Genomic DNA, 16,903 nt, shown 5'->3' with positions numbered 1-16,903 from the left:
AATGGTGACGACATACTGTATCTAGGTTTAAGCGATTACCATTGGTTTTGACATTTTTGCAACAGTCAATCAGATTCCTTTGGGTGATTTGTGGGGTTGTGGTTTGTTCGTGGGCATATTCTATGAGTGGATGAAAAAAACTTGATATAAATTTGAATATAACTTAGAGCACAGTTATAATATAACCTTCAAAGCAAGATGAGAGCAAAGATCATAACGCTAAACTTGATATGTTTATGTAATCATTAGGAACACATGAACTGTAACTTTACTGTATTTAACCGTTGTCTCAGAATTTCCTGATTTCTTGTGAATAAAAGAGTTAATGACACAGTGTAGGAAAAAAATACATTTCAATTTGTAACACAAAACTGTGTCCACTTTAAAAAAGTTTTCATTGTTAATTCTTGGAGCAAAAGCACAGTTTCTATACCTTGGTTCTTGGTTCTTTACATTCAATCAGGGGTGTCCAACTCATTATAGTTCCGCAGATTATAAGCAAGGAAAATGAGCAATTTCAACAATTGTGCCCTAGTTTTTCCAGCAAGTTCATTTTGTCTCATTTTTGAACAATTTGTTAAGGTTTCATTTATTCAAACAAAATTTTGAGGAAGTTTACTATGATCTCCTGACATGTTTTTAGTCTTCTCTGAGATCAAAGTACATTTCCTGAAAAATTAAACCTTAACATAAAATATTCCAAAAGAAGGCAAAATGAACTTGCTGGAATTATTACGTGGAAGTCAAGGACACATCAAAGCGATCAGCAGATGCCTGCCTCTGAAGAAGACTGGCAGTTGACAGTGAAAACACGTCTGGAGATCAAAGTCAATATCTTGAAAAATGTGTCTGAATAAATAAAACCTTAACATAATTGTACCCTAGTTTGCATCTCCAAATGTAAATAATTTAACTCACTCAGTGCCCCCGATGAGATATCTTGTCATTTTCAATCCGAACGCTCAGCACCATTGACGAGAAACTCGTCATTTGCGTTTTTTCACGGGGATTACTAGAAAACACCCTGGCGGAGGTCCCTCATCAATATCTAACCTGTGGGGTGATGTAGTGACCAACTGTGCCCTGACGATGGAAGCAGTGCATCTTTAGATGAGAGATTAGCCACTGATGCTACCATTAGCTGGGTGGGAGAAGGAGGAACGAGTGAGAATATGGCGCTACAAAGTGATATTGTGACGTATCCAGCAGCTCACAGCTCCATAAACTAACACAGAACATGTGTGGACCTGAGTAGATTATTGATAATGTTGTGATCATGAGATAAAACCATCAACTACCTGGGCTAAACGGGTCATTGCTGCGTGTCGGGAGGAAGAGGAAGTTACGTGTGTGTGCAGACTGACAGGAGGGAACGTTGGAGGAATGCCAAAATACAGTAAGAAATCCATTCAATTCTGACAGACAGCAAAATAATAATAATAATAATAATTTTGCCATCAAAAGCACGGTCTCAGTGTTTTTTTTTAATGTTTTATTTAAGGAAACAATGTTCAGATGTTAGAGTTTTCACTAAAGCAAAAAATAGCTTTAAAGTCACTGACAGGATTTTTTTACAAAAAGGCTTTTTTCTCAGCTTTTTGCTATGAAACTGAAGGTTTGTGTAAAACTTGCTCTATTCAACGGCTGATTACAAAAGAACGGAACGAGCCAGAAACAAATGTTTTTTTTTTTTGTTCATGACAGTAGAGGCTTCAATCTTTCAGAATCTGGTGTCAGATTTCAGTCATAGTAGAAAATATTCTGTGGGTCATTAAAATCAGTCAAAATGCTCAAAAACGGCTGTCACTGAGGGGGGTAGAAAATTTGAAAATGGCTGGCACTGAATGAGTTAAAAGTGTGTCAGGCACCGACAATATCCAAGCAATAAGTAATAGATATGAGTCTCAGCAGGATCTTCACATAAATTTCCTCTTTTTACCAATTTTTGTTTAATTTAAGGCCATTTTGTAGAATATGTAAGCATGGGAAAACTGTGATCCCTGGAAAATATTGTTTAATTGTATTAAATGTGTGTATTTTAAAGGCTTTGAGGTATCTACAACTAAATTATTTAATAATTTACACAATAAATCACCCTTCTCTAATTTTTGGTTTCTCCTGCAAGCCAAATTGGATGATCTAAATGGCCTGATTTGGTCCATAGAAGCATAAGTTCATAGGTCTATAGAGAGATGCCTCAAAGGAAGAGTTGAGAGAATAAGATTCAGTTTGACACTCTTAAACTCACTAATACTGTTCTCAGAGCGTCTGCACTGATGTATTGAAAGTCTCTCAGACCAAAGCCATCTCCCAGTCCCTGAGCGCACATAGAAACTTATTAGTCTCTTTCTGCTTGGACTCTTTGAGTCAGCAGCCCACACACTGCTCCAAGACATGTCTATAGAAGCCTGAATCTGAAGTAACCCCCCCCCCCCACCTTGGATATTCAACAGAAACACATGGGGTCCAGGCCAAATGAAACATGTGCAATAACTGCAATAACCTGAGTAGTACAAACACACATCTCCGTGCCAGTGTTCCTGTCCTAATGATCCACCGATTGGGAAATCCAGAACAACTGGTGTCCAAACTGTTCATCCAAAAAACTGGATGAGCTCTTGTTTTGCACAGTAGACCTTGAAGGAATTGGCTTTTGGATCTCGTAAAATTACCATTTCTCAAAGACTGCAAAACAACAACAAGAAGGATGTAAATCTAATGGCAAACCAGCAGAAGATCAAAGAAGATTTTAGTCATCCACACAATTCACAGTAGATTAACAAAGATGAATACTTTAAAGTGATGCACAATATTGTCAGCATGTTATCAGCTGATATTAGCTTTAAAATTCAATTTCGCCCATCCATAAAGTCAGCAAAATGATGGTCCATTGTTCTATGAATCTGTGATAACCACATTAATTTATTCATCTAAATAATATCCACTGTTATCCAGGAAGTTTTATTATTATTTGCGCCAGAGTACAGTATATAGTCATTTTAAAGATGTAAATCCTTGTTTTAATCCAAAATAAAATGGCTTAAAGGTGACCAAAAATGGTGGGAAAGCTGGTCAAATGGGATTTTAAAAACCACAGAAATGTGTTAAAAGTTGCAAATCGTGAGTGATGGAATTTGAAAATTAAAGGGAAATTATTTTGAACTGGCAAATAGTGGGCATTAAAAATTGTGAATGTGTTTAAATTGGCAAAAACAAACATAAAATGTGGTGAAAAGAGGTTTAAAGTGACAATAATGGGTCAATATATGCAACATTAGGTTGAAAAAATGGTGGAATGGGTCTTGAAAGTAGAAAAAATGTGCAGAAGAGACATTGAAATTTGATGGAGAAGTTGCAGAAATGGTAATAATGTAGCAAAAATGCATTAAAAGGAGCAACAATGTGGATATAAAAAAGTAAAGAAAATAGGTTGAAATCTGGCGACCCCTTTCCAGTGTCTCGCAATCCCAAATGGGGTCCTAAAGTTAAGATCCACTGGGTTAGACTATGATGTGTGGGCTTTTTAAGAAGATAACGTGTTTTTCTTCTTTTCCAGCGACCAATTAGTGTTGAGTGGATCACTTTTCAGGTACTTCAGGAAACTGGTGTTCAGGGCATTCCTGAATCATCATCAAAAGTCTGTTTTTAGGCGTAACTTCTGTGAGTGATTCACATCTGTCTCCAAAGCAAGAAGCTACTGAGTCATTTTAGCAAATCTCTGCACTGCAGTGCATGAGCAGATGTGTGTGGATGTCTCAGTAGAAACAACTATATTAGTTTGTAATGAGAAATCTGCAGCCATCCACCAGCTAACCAGACAGCCGCTGTAACAAAATGAAAGCTGATCGCTTTTTGAATCAATGAGGAGAAAGAAGAGAAAACACTGTGTCATCACCATGGAAAACACACTGCGAGAGAAGAGAAGATGCTGCCAGCCTTAAGGACATGTGCTTCAATCCTCAGGCTGAGAAATATACGGAGACGAGTTGAAAAGATCAGTCAGATCAGGTCATGTCAGCTCATCGCTTTGAGTCAAAACAATCAATCAACGACCCTCCATGAGAACGCATCAAAACATCACTCATAAATCACTTCAGACATGCATCGTGACATCCCTGAGACTGTGTGTGTGTGTGTGTGTGTGTGTGGTTCTTCATGTTTCTGTCTCTCTGTGTTCGACTCTAGTTCTGGAGAGTTTGCCGCCGGCTCGTTATAAAGAAACCATATCCACTCTGTTGGCATGGTTACAACAGTGCGAGGCCAAGCTGGCCGTCCCATCTACGGCCGTCACAGAACATCCCATCATGGAACAGAGACTGAGCGACGTTCAGGTACCTGCACAAACACTACGCTGCTATCGCTGCATACCTTTTCATTTAAATTCAACAGATGTAATGAAGCCAGACTCCAGCAGTACCGCACTTTACGGGCTGTTGAATGTGCCGCATTCTAATAATTTTACCATTTTCCAAGAAGAATTCACGCAAATGTCGTACTCTAGGCCAATCAGAACGGGCTGGTAAGCGGGCTGCTGCACTCTCCGTGTATTTCCACCACCTCACTGCGCCATGTCTGCATATCAGTCCATTTATTTACAGCTTTTTATGGTAATTTTTTACTGGATCCAGACCGATACACCGCTCCCTCTATCCGTCCTTCTTACAGCCCCAGGAGCGATCACGTCAGGTCCAGACTCTGAGTCAGAATTCTGACGTGTTCGCTTCTGAACAAATCCAACAGTGTGGTTTGGCAACTTTTATTCCGTTTATTGTTTCTTTCTATTACAAACTGGCTGATTTTTACTGTATCCAGGCTGTTGGAGCTCTCTCTCTCTCTCTCTCTCTGTCAGCCTCAGGGTCTGCAGCACCGACTTCTCCTGAAAGAAACCTAACGTGGTGATTTGGCAACTTTATGATGTTTATTATTTCCTATTACTAAAAACTATTTTAAACCTTATTGTACTTTTTATACGCCCTTTCCACTGTAAATTAATACGAGCCAGCATTGCTCCCCGCTCCACAAACTTCCATTTATTAGCAGTGTTTGCTTTTTATTCAAGCAAACATCTTGTTTTAAGCACAGATAATAAAAGCAAACATATAATGTATGACTGTTGCTGTCCCTCGCTCCGACGCAATTTTAAAGTTATTAAAGCTGTGAGAGCTTTCACTTTTCCTACATTATCCAAAGCTCGTTTTTGAACGTTCAGTTCACCGAGATGTTCAGTGGCTGTTACAGTTCAGTAATATTCTGTCTTCTGACACGTGTGTGCGACTGACTAATCCACACATACAGCGTACCGCCACATTGGCCGTACCCTCAACTTTAAAGAAAAAAAATAGCGTCCTATACGCAGCAAAATACGGTATCTGCTCTGCTGCAGGAATGTGTTTGAGTGTGTTTGTCTACAACTTTGCAATTATAAGAGGCAGCAGAGTCAAATCCCACTGGAGCAAATCCATGTCTGTTTATGTCAAGATCCAATAAGAACACACTCACACACACGCACACACTCTCTCACACAGTGTGTGTGCTTTTGTGTTACCCTCCTATTACCAGTATATAATGTAAGACAATTGTCCTTATTGTTGTTTTCTTGTTTTGAAATTTTTGATTTCTATCTTTTAATGTCAAGGTCGTGCATGCGTGCATGTTTGTGCGTGTCTTTGTGTAAACCTGATCATTGTGTGCTTGCTCAGCAGGGACATGTGGCCTTGTAGTCTAGATTAATTAAAGTTGATTTTAGATAATAATTAGGAATTCATCCTGCGCACTGATCAGCCCTCATTAAAGTTTCTGCACAAATGTTTTTTTTCTCTCACTGCTTATAAAGGCAGGCCTGTGTGTGTGTGTAACAATTAAACCACATGTCTCACTGTAATGTGTTTAAATGTGTGGGGATTTGCTCTTAGGTGGGATTTTAACTCCTGGCCTTGTGTGAGAAAGCGAGACATGGAAGACATTTTGAACAAAGGTCTGGTTTGATTAAGGGAAATGATTATGTTATGAATAGTCTTCATATCTGCAGGTAGAAAGCTGCTTAACTGCTGCTTAACTGCAGCACTCTAATTTTGGCGTTATTACTTTCTGTGAAGGATTAATGTCGGTTCACTTTTATTTAATTTGCCACTTAATTTCTACATGATTTATTGTTTAACTTCTCATGCTCACTATCCTACATCCAGACATGTGAGGGATCTGTTCCAGGTGTAAAAACACTATAGGGAGATTAATGGAAATGTGGAAACATTAGTGTCTGTTTCTATTGAATGAACGATACTTGAATGTAGCTAAGCTTTATTATGTTGGAAATAAATTTATAACAGTTTCCAAGTACCCAATATTGCAATGTATATTGCATTCTTTGTTATTTTTGCCCTCATTGTTTGTGCTTTTACCTTGTTTGTAATTCAAATTTCATTTTCCATTTTTTCATATTGATGTATTTATTTGTTTACCACATATTAAAGAAAAAGAAACATAAAAAATAAACACATGAAATAAAGAGACAATAGGGATGTAACGATTCACTCAACTCCCGATACGATTCGATTCACGATACTGGGTTCACGATACGATTTTCTCACGATTTATTTTACAAAATGGGAATGTTGACAAATGACTGAAAAATATTCCTTTATTTTTTTGGGGAAAATACTATACTATTTTCCTTTTATTTTTCATTGTCAAAAGAATCCCTTGATAAACTATTCAAAATGATGCAATTTAAGTAAAAATAAATCTTGAATGAAATAAATAAAGGAATAATAGAAATGAAGAAGCCTATTAATTTAAATTCTGGTTCTATAATAAACAATTCAAAACTGCGTAATAGTTCTTTTTCTTTTTAAAAGTGCAACTGAAAATGTATTTTGTGTCTTAACAATTGGACTTTAAAAAAAAAAAAAAAAAAAAAAACAGTCATTTTACTGTATTTACATCAGATATTTGTTTAGACCAGCAGAGGGCGCTGGTAACCCAGTGGTCGGTTGGCATGCAGTTATTCCACCAGTGAAGAAGAGAAGCTATGCTAGCAGCCAGAGTTATTAGAAAAACCTGCCTTTTACAGATATTCACGTAATATTACAGATATTCTTTCGGTGCTAAAGGAGTAAAGAATCATTTATGAGCATGTTTAACAGTAAATGGCGGCCAGAAAGAAAATAGTAGCAGATTCCGCCCGTCACGTCCGCTTCTGGAAGTATTAATATATAGCGCCCTCTGCTGGTTAAAAAAGTACTGCGATTCAATTTTCAGAGCATCGATGTGAACCGTGGTACCTATGAATCGATTTTTAACTGCCTTACGATTAATCGTTACATCCCTAAGAGACAAAATGCACAATTAATATTTGACATATGAGGGAAAACATATACACATATACATACACCTGTATACACATACGATATACATACATATTACACGTGGATTTTAATCATGGTGAAAAGGCATAGAGTAAAGTGAGAGAGGGCATGAAGTCCTTTAAAAGTGTAAAATGTAACTAAACTAGTATCACAGTGTTATAAGGAAATACAACATACATTACTGAAGAAAAAAAACGTAAGTTTAAACTAAAATCACGCAAACAATCCTGTTTTAAAGATGTATTCATTGCCCAATACAAACATTTTGGAAAAAAATTGTGGGTAATAATATGTTATGGTTTTATTTATTCAGACAAGGTTTTTTTCAGGAAATTTACTTTGATCTCAACACCGTCAACTCCCAGTCTTCATCAGCGGTCTCTGCCGATCGCTTTGATGTGTCCTTGATGCCAGCAAGTTCAATTTGTCTAAGGTTTCGTTTATTCAGACTTTTTTTTTCAGGAAATTGACTTTGATCTCCCGACACATTTCGAATTATTATGCGAAAGTCAAGGACACATCAAAGTGATCAACAGACACCTCTGAAGAAGACTGGCAGCAGACAGTCGAAACATGTCAGGAGATCAAAGTAAATTTCCTGAAAAAAAAGTTATCTGAATAAATGAAACCTTAACACAGTATTCAAAACGAAGATACAATGAACTTCCTGGAACTAAAGAGATTCAGAGTTGTTGGGTTTTCAAAAGAAAATTCACATAATTTATCATCCTTGTTCTACTGCACACACATAACTTTTATAATAAGAGCCGCAGACAAGCCGATACGCTTTAAATAACTGATAACTTCACTGCTGCTCCTGCACTTCTATAGAAATCTAAACAAAAAAGCAAGAAATACAAAGTTCCAGCAGACATCAACTGCTTTTTAACTGTATTTCATGAACTTATTCATTCTCTCTTATTCTCAAAGTTGAACTCATCCTGACTTGTGCTATTCATGCGCTGTCAGGAAAGCCTGTGCCACACACTTGTGTAGTTGTGTTGAAGTCGTGCGACAACCAGTCAGACGTATTGTCTCATATGCTCTATAATTACGTGATGAATCACTTCTCCTCGTTACTTTGCATAGAAAACCTATCAAAAGTTATGCCCTGCCATGCACTAAAGCTACTTATGATGAGCCGCGTCTCTCTGTGTGGAAGAGAGAGAATTGGGCTCAGAGCGTGAAGCAGAAATTGTATCTAATGCCTTGCTGCTTGGGATTCAGGGTTGCAGCAGGATTGTGGGGTAGGCTACGGTAACGTAGGGGCGTCCAGGGGGCTGTGGTCCAACTAAGCCATGGATAAGCCTCTGAGCTCAGCTCACCTGGGCCAATGAAGCTGGTATCCCCCTCACCTATTTACATCCAATGCATTCCTAATGACAGGATAAGAGACACACGCCGTTCTTCCTCCTGGTCATAATAGGCTGCCATCCAAGAAAAATAAGAACATATGAATGTGCCTAGGAATGGTTTTAGTTTGATTTCAAGTGGGCCGTACCCACTATTTTTTAACATTTCCATCTCTATACGATTACATATAAATCCCTTAAAATGTCCTCAGTTGTAATATATGCAGTTACAGATATCTAAACTGAGCTATGTGGTGACTAATGCAACACATCTTGGCATTGAATCCTGACCCCGTACACGATTTAACACGTTCTTGGAGTTGGAATTACAGTGAAAACTTCTACATTCAATAATATTAAAGCTGCTCAAGACAGTAAATACCTAGTGTAGGCCTCATAAACTAATTTATCCAACATAAATTGTCCAAAAATAAAGAAAAAAGATCAAAATTGCCACCCAAAACTTTTGATCTCCACTGTGAAGAAGTTTTGTGCATTGCATTGTGGGTTGTGGAGTCCCATTGAAGAATGCAAATAAGTGGGTTTTTTTTTTTATTCTTACCTTGATTCTTGATTTCTAATGATCCAAGCCAGGGGCTTTAAACTCATTTTAGTTCAGGGGCCAAATACAGACCAGCTAGCTCACAAGTGGGCCACAGGTTTTACATGGGAAACGAACCATTTTAATGTGCTCATGTTTGCACATTTAAGTAATAATCAATGGCTCAGCAATAAGTGACAAATACTTAAATGTACTTTGATTTATTTATTTTTTGACCAATTTTTATTTAATTTGGGGAGATTTTGTGGAATAATTTGAGGACAAATTGCTGGATTTGGGGGAAAAAAAATAGTTCTTTCATCAACAATTTACAACTGTTTGACACATGTGATCTAAGCATCTTTATTTCTTCTTCTTCTCTGTACATGTGGCCCCTCCCCCTGCCAGGCTCTGCAGGTTTCTCTGGCTGAACACCAAGGGGAGATCGACTACGTCACATCTGCTGTGGAGCCGGTCTTCCTGAAAGCACCTCAGGACATCAGCCAGAAGTAAGAGACGGGCGTGTTTTGTTGATAGTGGTGCAAATCATTCTAAACTGAAGCATCAAAACCATTACATTAAAATTCTGAAGGGTTTAATTCATCAGTGAATGCGGCCACATGAAGCACCTTTATAAATCCTGAACCATAACGTGTGTGTGGTCTTACTTTACAATCATAGAGGTAAATGTAATGCATGTTTTAATGCAATGAATTCCACCTGAGAGCCTTTTCACTGTGGCTCTGACAGTTTTCTATTAGACTGTGTTGTCATCAAACCGCATTGATCTAAAAAGCCTAATTTCTGCTGACTTCATCCTCAGATCAAGCCTTTACTGTGATTGTATTTTTATTTCTACGCAGTAAACACATTGTGCACGGGCAAGAATGTTCAATAATATTATTTCAGCGAGAAGTCCCCAGAGGCCAGGGTATAACCAAAAAGTGTATTAGAAAGGTTAAAATGACATAAACATGCAGAAACATGTCTCCAAAACATACAAAATGACAGAAAACTATACAAAACCAAAATAACTCCAAAAACACACAAAATGGTGAATAAATACACAAAACAAAAGCACACAAAAGACTCCAAAACACACAAAATGATAGAAAAACACAAATAGATGTTTCAAAAAACCCCAAACAGTAACAAAAATACACAAAAATTACTCTAACAACTCATAGAAGGACAGAAATATACACAAAAATGACTCCAAAGATACACAAAAAGGAGTCCAAGAACCCACAACCAGCTTTTTGTATTTTTTAGGGTGTATAATTGTATAATACCGTCAAAATATGGATTTAAGAAAACACAACATTCTCAGTCTTGGTCTTTGGCATGTCCGTGCTCTTCCATGACTGCTTGTGCTGCTGTAGGTACCGCGCAGAGATGGACTCCATCATGGCGCGATGGAGACGGCTTGGTTCCACACTGGCAGAAAATGCTCAGAGGATCCAGGAGCTCATGGCCAAACTGTTGCAGTTTGAAGTAGGAGCTACAAAACACAACAGAGGAATGCTACACACTGTGCTGCACACACCGGTTTGACTGGTGTCTTCTTCTGTTCTCCAGAACGATGTGAAGACTTTAAAGAAGTGGATGGCAGATGTTGATGTGTTTCTAAATGAGGAGTGGCCCGCTCTGGGAGACTCTGAGGCCCTGGAGAAGCAGTTAGAACAATGCACAGTGAGAGAATGTTCCTAACGGTGGCATTATCTGAGATGAGGCCTCCATTTTTACTACTCTAACTCTCATCTTGCTCTCTGATTGGCCAGGCGCTCGTAAACGACATCCACACCATCCAACCTAGCGTCAACGGCATCAATGAAGTCGGCCTGTACCTGAAGAAGGAGGCGGAGCCACCGTTTGCCGTCCACATCCAGAAAGAGCTGGACGAACTCAACGGCCAATGGGAGAACATCTGCAAACAGGTGGGCACGCTCATCTATTATGATTGTTTCCACATGACATGAAGCCCTGACGGTTAGGGTTGGGCATTGTGTATCGATTGGTCCCGGGACTAACTTTCTGATTCTCCCAGAAGAAGAAACTGCCAAACATGGAGAGAGTCAGACCTTCTCATCCAGAAAGACGTCTGGTTAGCTAGCTCATTTAAAACATGTAAATTTTTGACCATGCCTCTTAAAGGAATCAGAATTAGGAACTGTTAGGAATCGGAATCAAAACAAAGAACTGGAATTGAAAAAAATTCAAATGATGCCCAACCCTGCTCACGGTGCTCTGTGTTCCCTAGGCCTACGCAAAGAAGTCTGCTCTGAAGGGAGGTCTGGATAAGACCATGGCCCTAAGGAAAGAGATGCAGGAGATGCAGGAGTGGATCAACCAGGCGGAGGAAGACTACCTGGAGAGAGACTTCACATATAAGACCCCCGAGGAGCTACGCAAGGCTGTGGAGGAGCTCAAGGTGTGGGACTGACCGGTCGTTCTCTGTAGTGAATTATCATGGAGCATCTAATAGAGGGGTTCTCAACCTTGGTGTCAGGACCTCGTTGGGATTGTGAAACACTGGGAGGGGGTCACCAAACGCCTTCAAGAAACTAAGAATATTCTTAGTTTTAATTAAAGCCCATTTTTGCTTATTTTTACCCTAAACTAAATTAAACTTACAATATTTTAACCTATTTTACTCCTTTTCTTGCCATATTTTTGCTCCTTTTATTGCGTTTTTGCTACATTACTCCCATTTCTGCCTCTTCTCCATCCAACATCAATGCCTATTCTGCAATTTTTTTTTTCCTTTTTTCCACACATTTTCAGCACATAAATCCTTTCCACCATTTTTTTCACCTAATGCTGTATCTATGGACTCATTATTTTAACCTCTTTTCACCACATTTTATCTTAATTTTTTTGCCAATTTAACCACATTCACAATTTGTAATGCCCATTATCTGGCAGTTTAAACTAAATTTCCCTAAATTTTTTAATTCCATAACCCACAATTTGCAACTTTTAACCGATTTCTGTGTTTTTTAAAATCCCATTTCACCACCTTCAGCAGGGATTTACATCTTTAAAATGATTATATACCAATGGCACCAAAAATAAAATAATAAACTTCCTGGATAACAGAAGATATTATTGGTTTAGGTTGAGAACCACTGTACTAATCCATAAAACCAATATTAAACATTTTACTTCACTGTAAATAAAATGCTTTTAGGGCATTGTTTAAATATTTCTCATCCTAAATTGGGATTATTTATTTCTTTTTTAAGGTACAAGCCCTGCACTAACCATCACTCTCCACTGACTTGTTCTTTCTCTTTATTTCTCAATCTTTGTCATTCCTTATCTTATTCCTGTTTTCTCACTTACAGCTTTGTGTCTCTCTCAGTCCTCCTACCGTTATCAGATTGTATCGATTTTCCTGTTTGCTGCATCACTCTCTCAGCCTGTCATGAGCTGAAGTGAGATGTGATCTTTTTATTTATTTATTTTAAAACATATATTGTTTTCTTTGTGGTATTCCTAAAGCCCTCCGATTTCCGTCCCCCCGGAAATGTTGACCTTCGAGTCAAGTTGAAAATGACAAATTGATTTTACTCGGGTCTTTTTCCTGCTAATCCCCGTCCTCGTCTGCCTCGGCCTTCCTCCCGTGCTCGGCTCTAAAAGGAAACTGTTTGTGCATCTGTTCAGTCGTTTGTTTTTTTAATCCCTTTTGCTTCTTCTGGGAAGGTATTAGCTGCACTTTCTCAGTCATCGATTGGTTGCCTTGTCTGCACTCTCTCTCTCTCTCTCTCTCGGTGGCTTTGTCAACAGAAGACACATCGATTCATTCGCTGGCGTATCGCTTACTATCCATTAAGCCGTCTCTCTTTCTGTAATTCTTTTTCCATCTCTTGCTTTTTGTAATGTATCTGCAACTTTAACTGATGTAACAAAGTAAACTCAAACCAATGCAGATAAACTCATCAGGTATTAATCTTTGTTTTTTTCCAATTACTGCACTTATCTAAAAGGACAGCGTGCTCCGACATCCATCAGTTGTTCGGGAAATGTAAGATTTAGCATAAAACTAATTTAAAGTTCATTTCCCAAAGTCCTTGAATTAACAGTTGACACAATAAAACATTAAATTCAGTCACCTGCAATCAGCTTATTGTAAATAACACTGAATAATGTTTCTAATAAGACAAAATAAAGCAGGGTTCATTAATAAACGTGTTTTTCACATCAATAGTAATTTGGATCCCAACAAAGATAATTAGCAGATGGAGTAGTTACTGTATGTACAATTTATTCACAACGTCTATAGCCCATCAATGGTTCAAACCAGGGTGAAATTAAATAGATGAGAATAAATGGGGGAATTTATAATAATTGCAGTTCAATAAGTGCAGTTTAAATTAATGTGTACATTTTTTAAATAAGTTGAAATTTAATTTTGTACTAATATATATATATATATATATATATATGTATATATACAGATTCTTGCTTGGGATGAAAACAATTTTTCTTTATGCGACTTTGGACCCCAAGTTTGGGTTATTTCACTACTCGCAAATATGTATATATTAATTTTTTTTTTTGATGATTCACTTTATGATATGCATCATCTTTATCTTCTGCTTTGATAAGGTATGCATGGTGGGGGTATCATCATGCTTAGGGCTGCTTCCATCTCTCCTGACCAGGGAAGCTTAACAGGAAACATTTTCCAAACTCTAAACAATGATCAATAGACAATGTGAAACACTTCCATGTGTTTGTTGCTACTTTTGTTTGTCTTCTCCTCTTTGTAAATGAATCACTTAAAAGTTAAATGTCAGATATCACTTACTCTATCATGATTGTTTTCTGCTCCAGCGAGCCCAGGAGGAGGTTCACTCCAAAGAACTGAAGGTTAAACTCTTGACTGACAGCGTCAACAATTTCATCGCCAAAGCCCCGCCTACGGCCCACGATGCATTGCGCTCGGAGCTGGACGTCCTCACGGCCAACTACCAGCGCCTGTGCAGCCGCCTCGACGGCAAGTGTAAAACTCTGGAGGTGAGCTCCTCCTTCCTCTGGAAGCTGTTTGTCTGAACTCGGTGGACTTATGGAGACGATAACACACAGAATGAGGTTTTTAGGACAGACCTTGTTGACATTATGAGATACCAGCGTGATCATGTCCTCACAGTTTGGGGCGAGGATAAGGCCAGTGTGAAAATCAGTCAGCAGGAACGGCTCGGATGTGTATTCGGAAGCAGTAAAAATTTTATAATAAATGAGCGGCAGTAATGCAGCATCCTCCAAGCATCAAGGTTTCAGGTCCTTCTTTAATCTTTAAATGCTGAACAACAATAATAATAGAAAATGCAGTTTACTCGACCCTGGAGGAAAGTTGACTGTATGATTTGGGCCCAAGGCTATTTCTCCTCCACTGAAGGACATGGTGTGCACTTTTTGGATGATATTTTTTGTATATTTGTGTTAAACTTTAATGAAGCATTGGAATCTGCCCGGGTGTGTGTGTAGGAGGTGTGGGCGTGTTGGTGTGAGTTGCTCTCCTACCTGGAGCAGGAGAACGCATTCCTGGACCAGCTCGAGCAGAAGCTTGATGAGACAGAGCAAATGGAAGGTGGAGCAGAGGAGTTACAGGAAGCACTGGATGTGAGTGTTTCAAAGGAGTTTTTCTCTTTTTGCAGAAAGGTAAATGCTTCTTAGTCAAACATAACATCTGCCCCCGTCTAATTCTATGCAGCCCCTGAAGTACAGTGACTCCAAACACACAAAGTGACAGGAAAATACACAAAATGATAAGAAAAAGCCACAAAATGGCTCATGACACACAAAACAGAAACATTTTTCACAAATACAACAAAACCACACAGAATGAATCCATAAACACAAAAGTACACAAAATGAGATAAACATATAGAAAATGATGGCAAAAACACATAAAAAGATGTTAAACACACAAAATAACAGTAAAAATATGGCAGGAAATTTTGATAAAAATTCAAACAAAAGACACAAAAAAGTACTCCAAAATTACACACAATGACTCATGACGCACAAAGCAACAACGAAAATACACTGAATGCCATATAAATATACAAAGATAAAACTTCACAAAATGACTCCAAAAACACAAACGCAAACAAAATAAGTGAACAAAATACAAAATGGTGACAATAATACACAAAAACATGTCAAACACACCAAACAACAACAAAATATTAAAGCAAAATCAACAAAAACCAAACCCTTTGATCTCTCTGTATCAATGCAAGTTGCCCATTGTTGTTCTACATTGTCACACCTTTACAGCAAAACTAGGTCTTTATGTGTTGATTAAAACATTTATTAGCGTGACTGTTTCTGACTTTATGCGTAGAAGTTTGGTCAAGTGTCTCCTGCTGACTGAGAGAATTAAGTGTAAATCGTACCTCGTCATTTACTCAAACTGCTGCTGTCGAGAGCTTGAGAATCCACATTCAAGGCTTTGGTGAGATGAAACAAAGCAAAATGCCTAAAGTCTCTTCAACTCCAAAGGCAAACACCTGGCTATTCAGCAGGATTAGTGAGGATTTCAATATCAAAGTGTCTCATAAGTTTCCAAAGTGCGAGGTCAGATGTCTGGGGTTCAGATGACTCCTCAAGAAACTCGGTCTTTCCATCATTAGCGGAGAGAACAGCCAGCGTGTTGGTTAAAGTTAACTTCTGAAAACTGTGAAGCTAGTGGACAAAGTGTTGCTAAAGTGATCCCTGCTATGTAGGGCTGTGCATTGCCATGAATCTGACGATACGATTCACGATTTGCATGTCACGATACGACATGTGCAAGTACAAAATGGTTTGAAATACACTTTATTAAAAAATGTTTGAACTTGTGAGAAGAAGTAAATGGTAACTTACTGTAATTCAAGTACCAATGTCAAAAACAAGTGGTATGTTTATCAAACTGTTGAATTACATGATTACTTTTGCTTCTACAATAGATTCTGACTCTGTTAAGTTCTGAATTTCTTCGTTAAAAAAATACGATTTAAAAAAATCAATTTGGACATTTTTTTGGATCAATATAATAACCACGTGGTGAAATATTGCAGAATCCATTTTCTTCTTACACCTTTACTAGCTGCGGTCTAAATTTACAACTCAGTCTAAGAACATAATTAAAACAAACAAACAACAAAGTGGTATGTTTATCAAACCTTAAAATTGCATTTACTTTTACAATCACTTTTGTTTCTACAACAGATTCTAATCGCGTGGCGAAAAATCGCGATATATCGCCAAACCAATTTTTTCTTACACCCTTACCACTATCTATGTGTTTGCACTCGTAGAGCCTGGAGGTTCTCCTGCGACACCCAGAGGACAACAGAAATCAGATCCGAGAGCTGGCCCAGACACTGATGGACGGAGGCGTTCTGGATGAGCTGATTAAACAAAAACTAGATGCGTTCAACACCAGATGGGACGAGCTCATGGCAAGGGTAAGAGCTTTGACTATTCTCTGGTGGCTCAAAAGACTTATCTTGTCAGGATTTGTGACATCAGCCGTGCATTGTTTAAGGGGATGTAAAGGTCCCGTAGGAGAGCTCTTGTTCTCTGCTTCAGTGTCTACTACGAAACCACAGACCCTGCGGTCACATTTTTTTTCGGGTCACAATTGTTTTTAT

The 16,903-nt window shown here is 38.2% G+C and overlaps 1 protein-coding gene across 8 annotated transcripts in view; it reads left to right on the top strand.

The window, feature by feature from the left end:
• dmd (dystrophin) overlaps positions 1 to 16,903 on the top strand; it is a 237,241-nt gene that overhangs the window by 125,270 nt on the left and 95,068 nt on the right. For all 8 annotated transcript variants that reach the window (XM_028468300.1, XM_028468321.1, XM_028468289.1 and 5 more), the window contains 9 exons: positions 4,186 to 4,331; positions 9,666 to 9,766; positions 10,640 to 10,751; positions 10,836 to 10,949; positions 11,039 to 11,194; positions 11,518 to 11,688; positions 14,097 to 14,279; positions 14,751 to 14,885; positions 16,568 to 16,717. In XM_028468300.1, the coding sequence (XP_028324101.1) occupies positions 4,186 to 4,331; positions 9,666 to 9,766; positions 10,640 to 10,751; positions 10,836 to 10,949; positions 11,039 to 11,194; positions 11,518 to 11,688; positions 14,097 to 14,279; positions 14,751 to 14,885; positions 16,568 to 16,717 (1,268 nt within the window). The remainder of the gene's footprint in view (positions 1 to 4,185; positions 4,332 to 9,665; positions 9,767 to 10,639; positions 10,752 to 10,835; positions 10,950 to 11,038; positions 11,195 to 11,517; positions 11,689 to 14,096; positions 14,280 to 14,750; positions 14,886 to 16,567; positions 16,718 to 16,903) is intronic.

Source organism: Gouania willdenowi, chromosome 2 (assembly GCF_900634775.1).
Source record: "Gouania willdenowi chromosome 2, fGouWil2.1, whole genome shotgun sequence".
Lineage (NCBI taxonomy): Eukaryota > Metazoa > Chordata > Actinopteri > Blenniiformes > Gobiesocidae > Gouania > Gouania willdenowi.
This window is presented reverse-complemented; position numbering and strand designations above follow the sequence as displayed.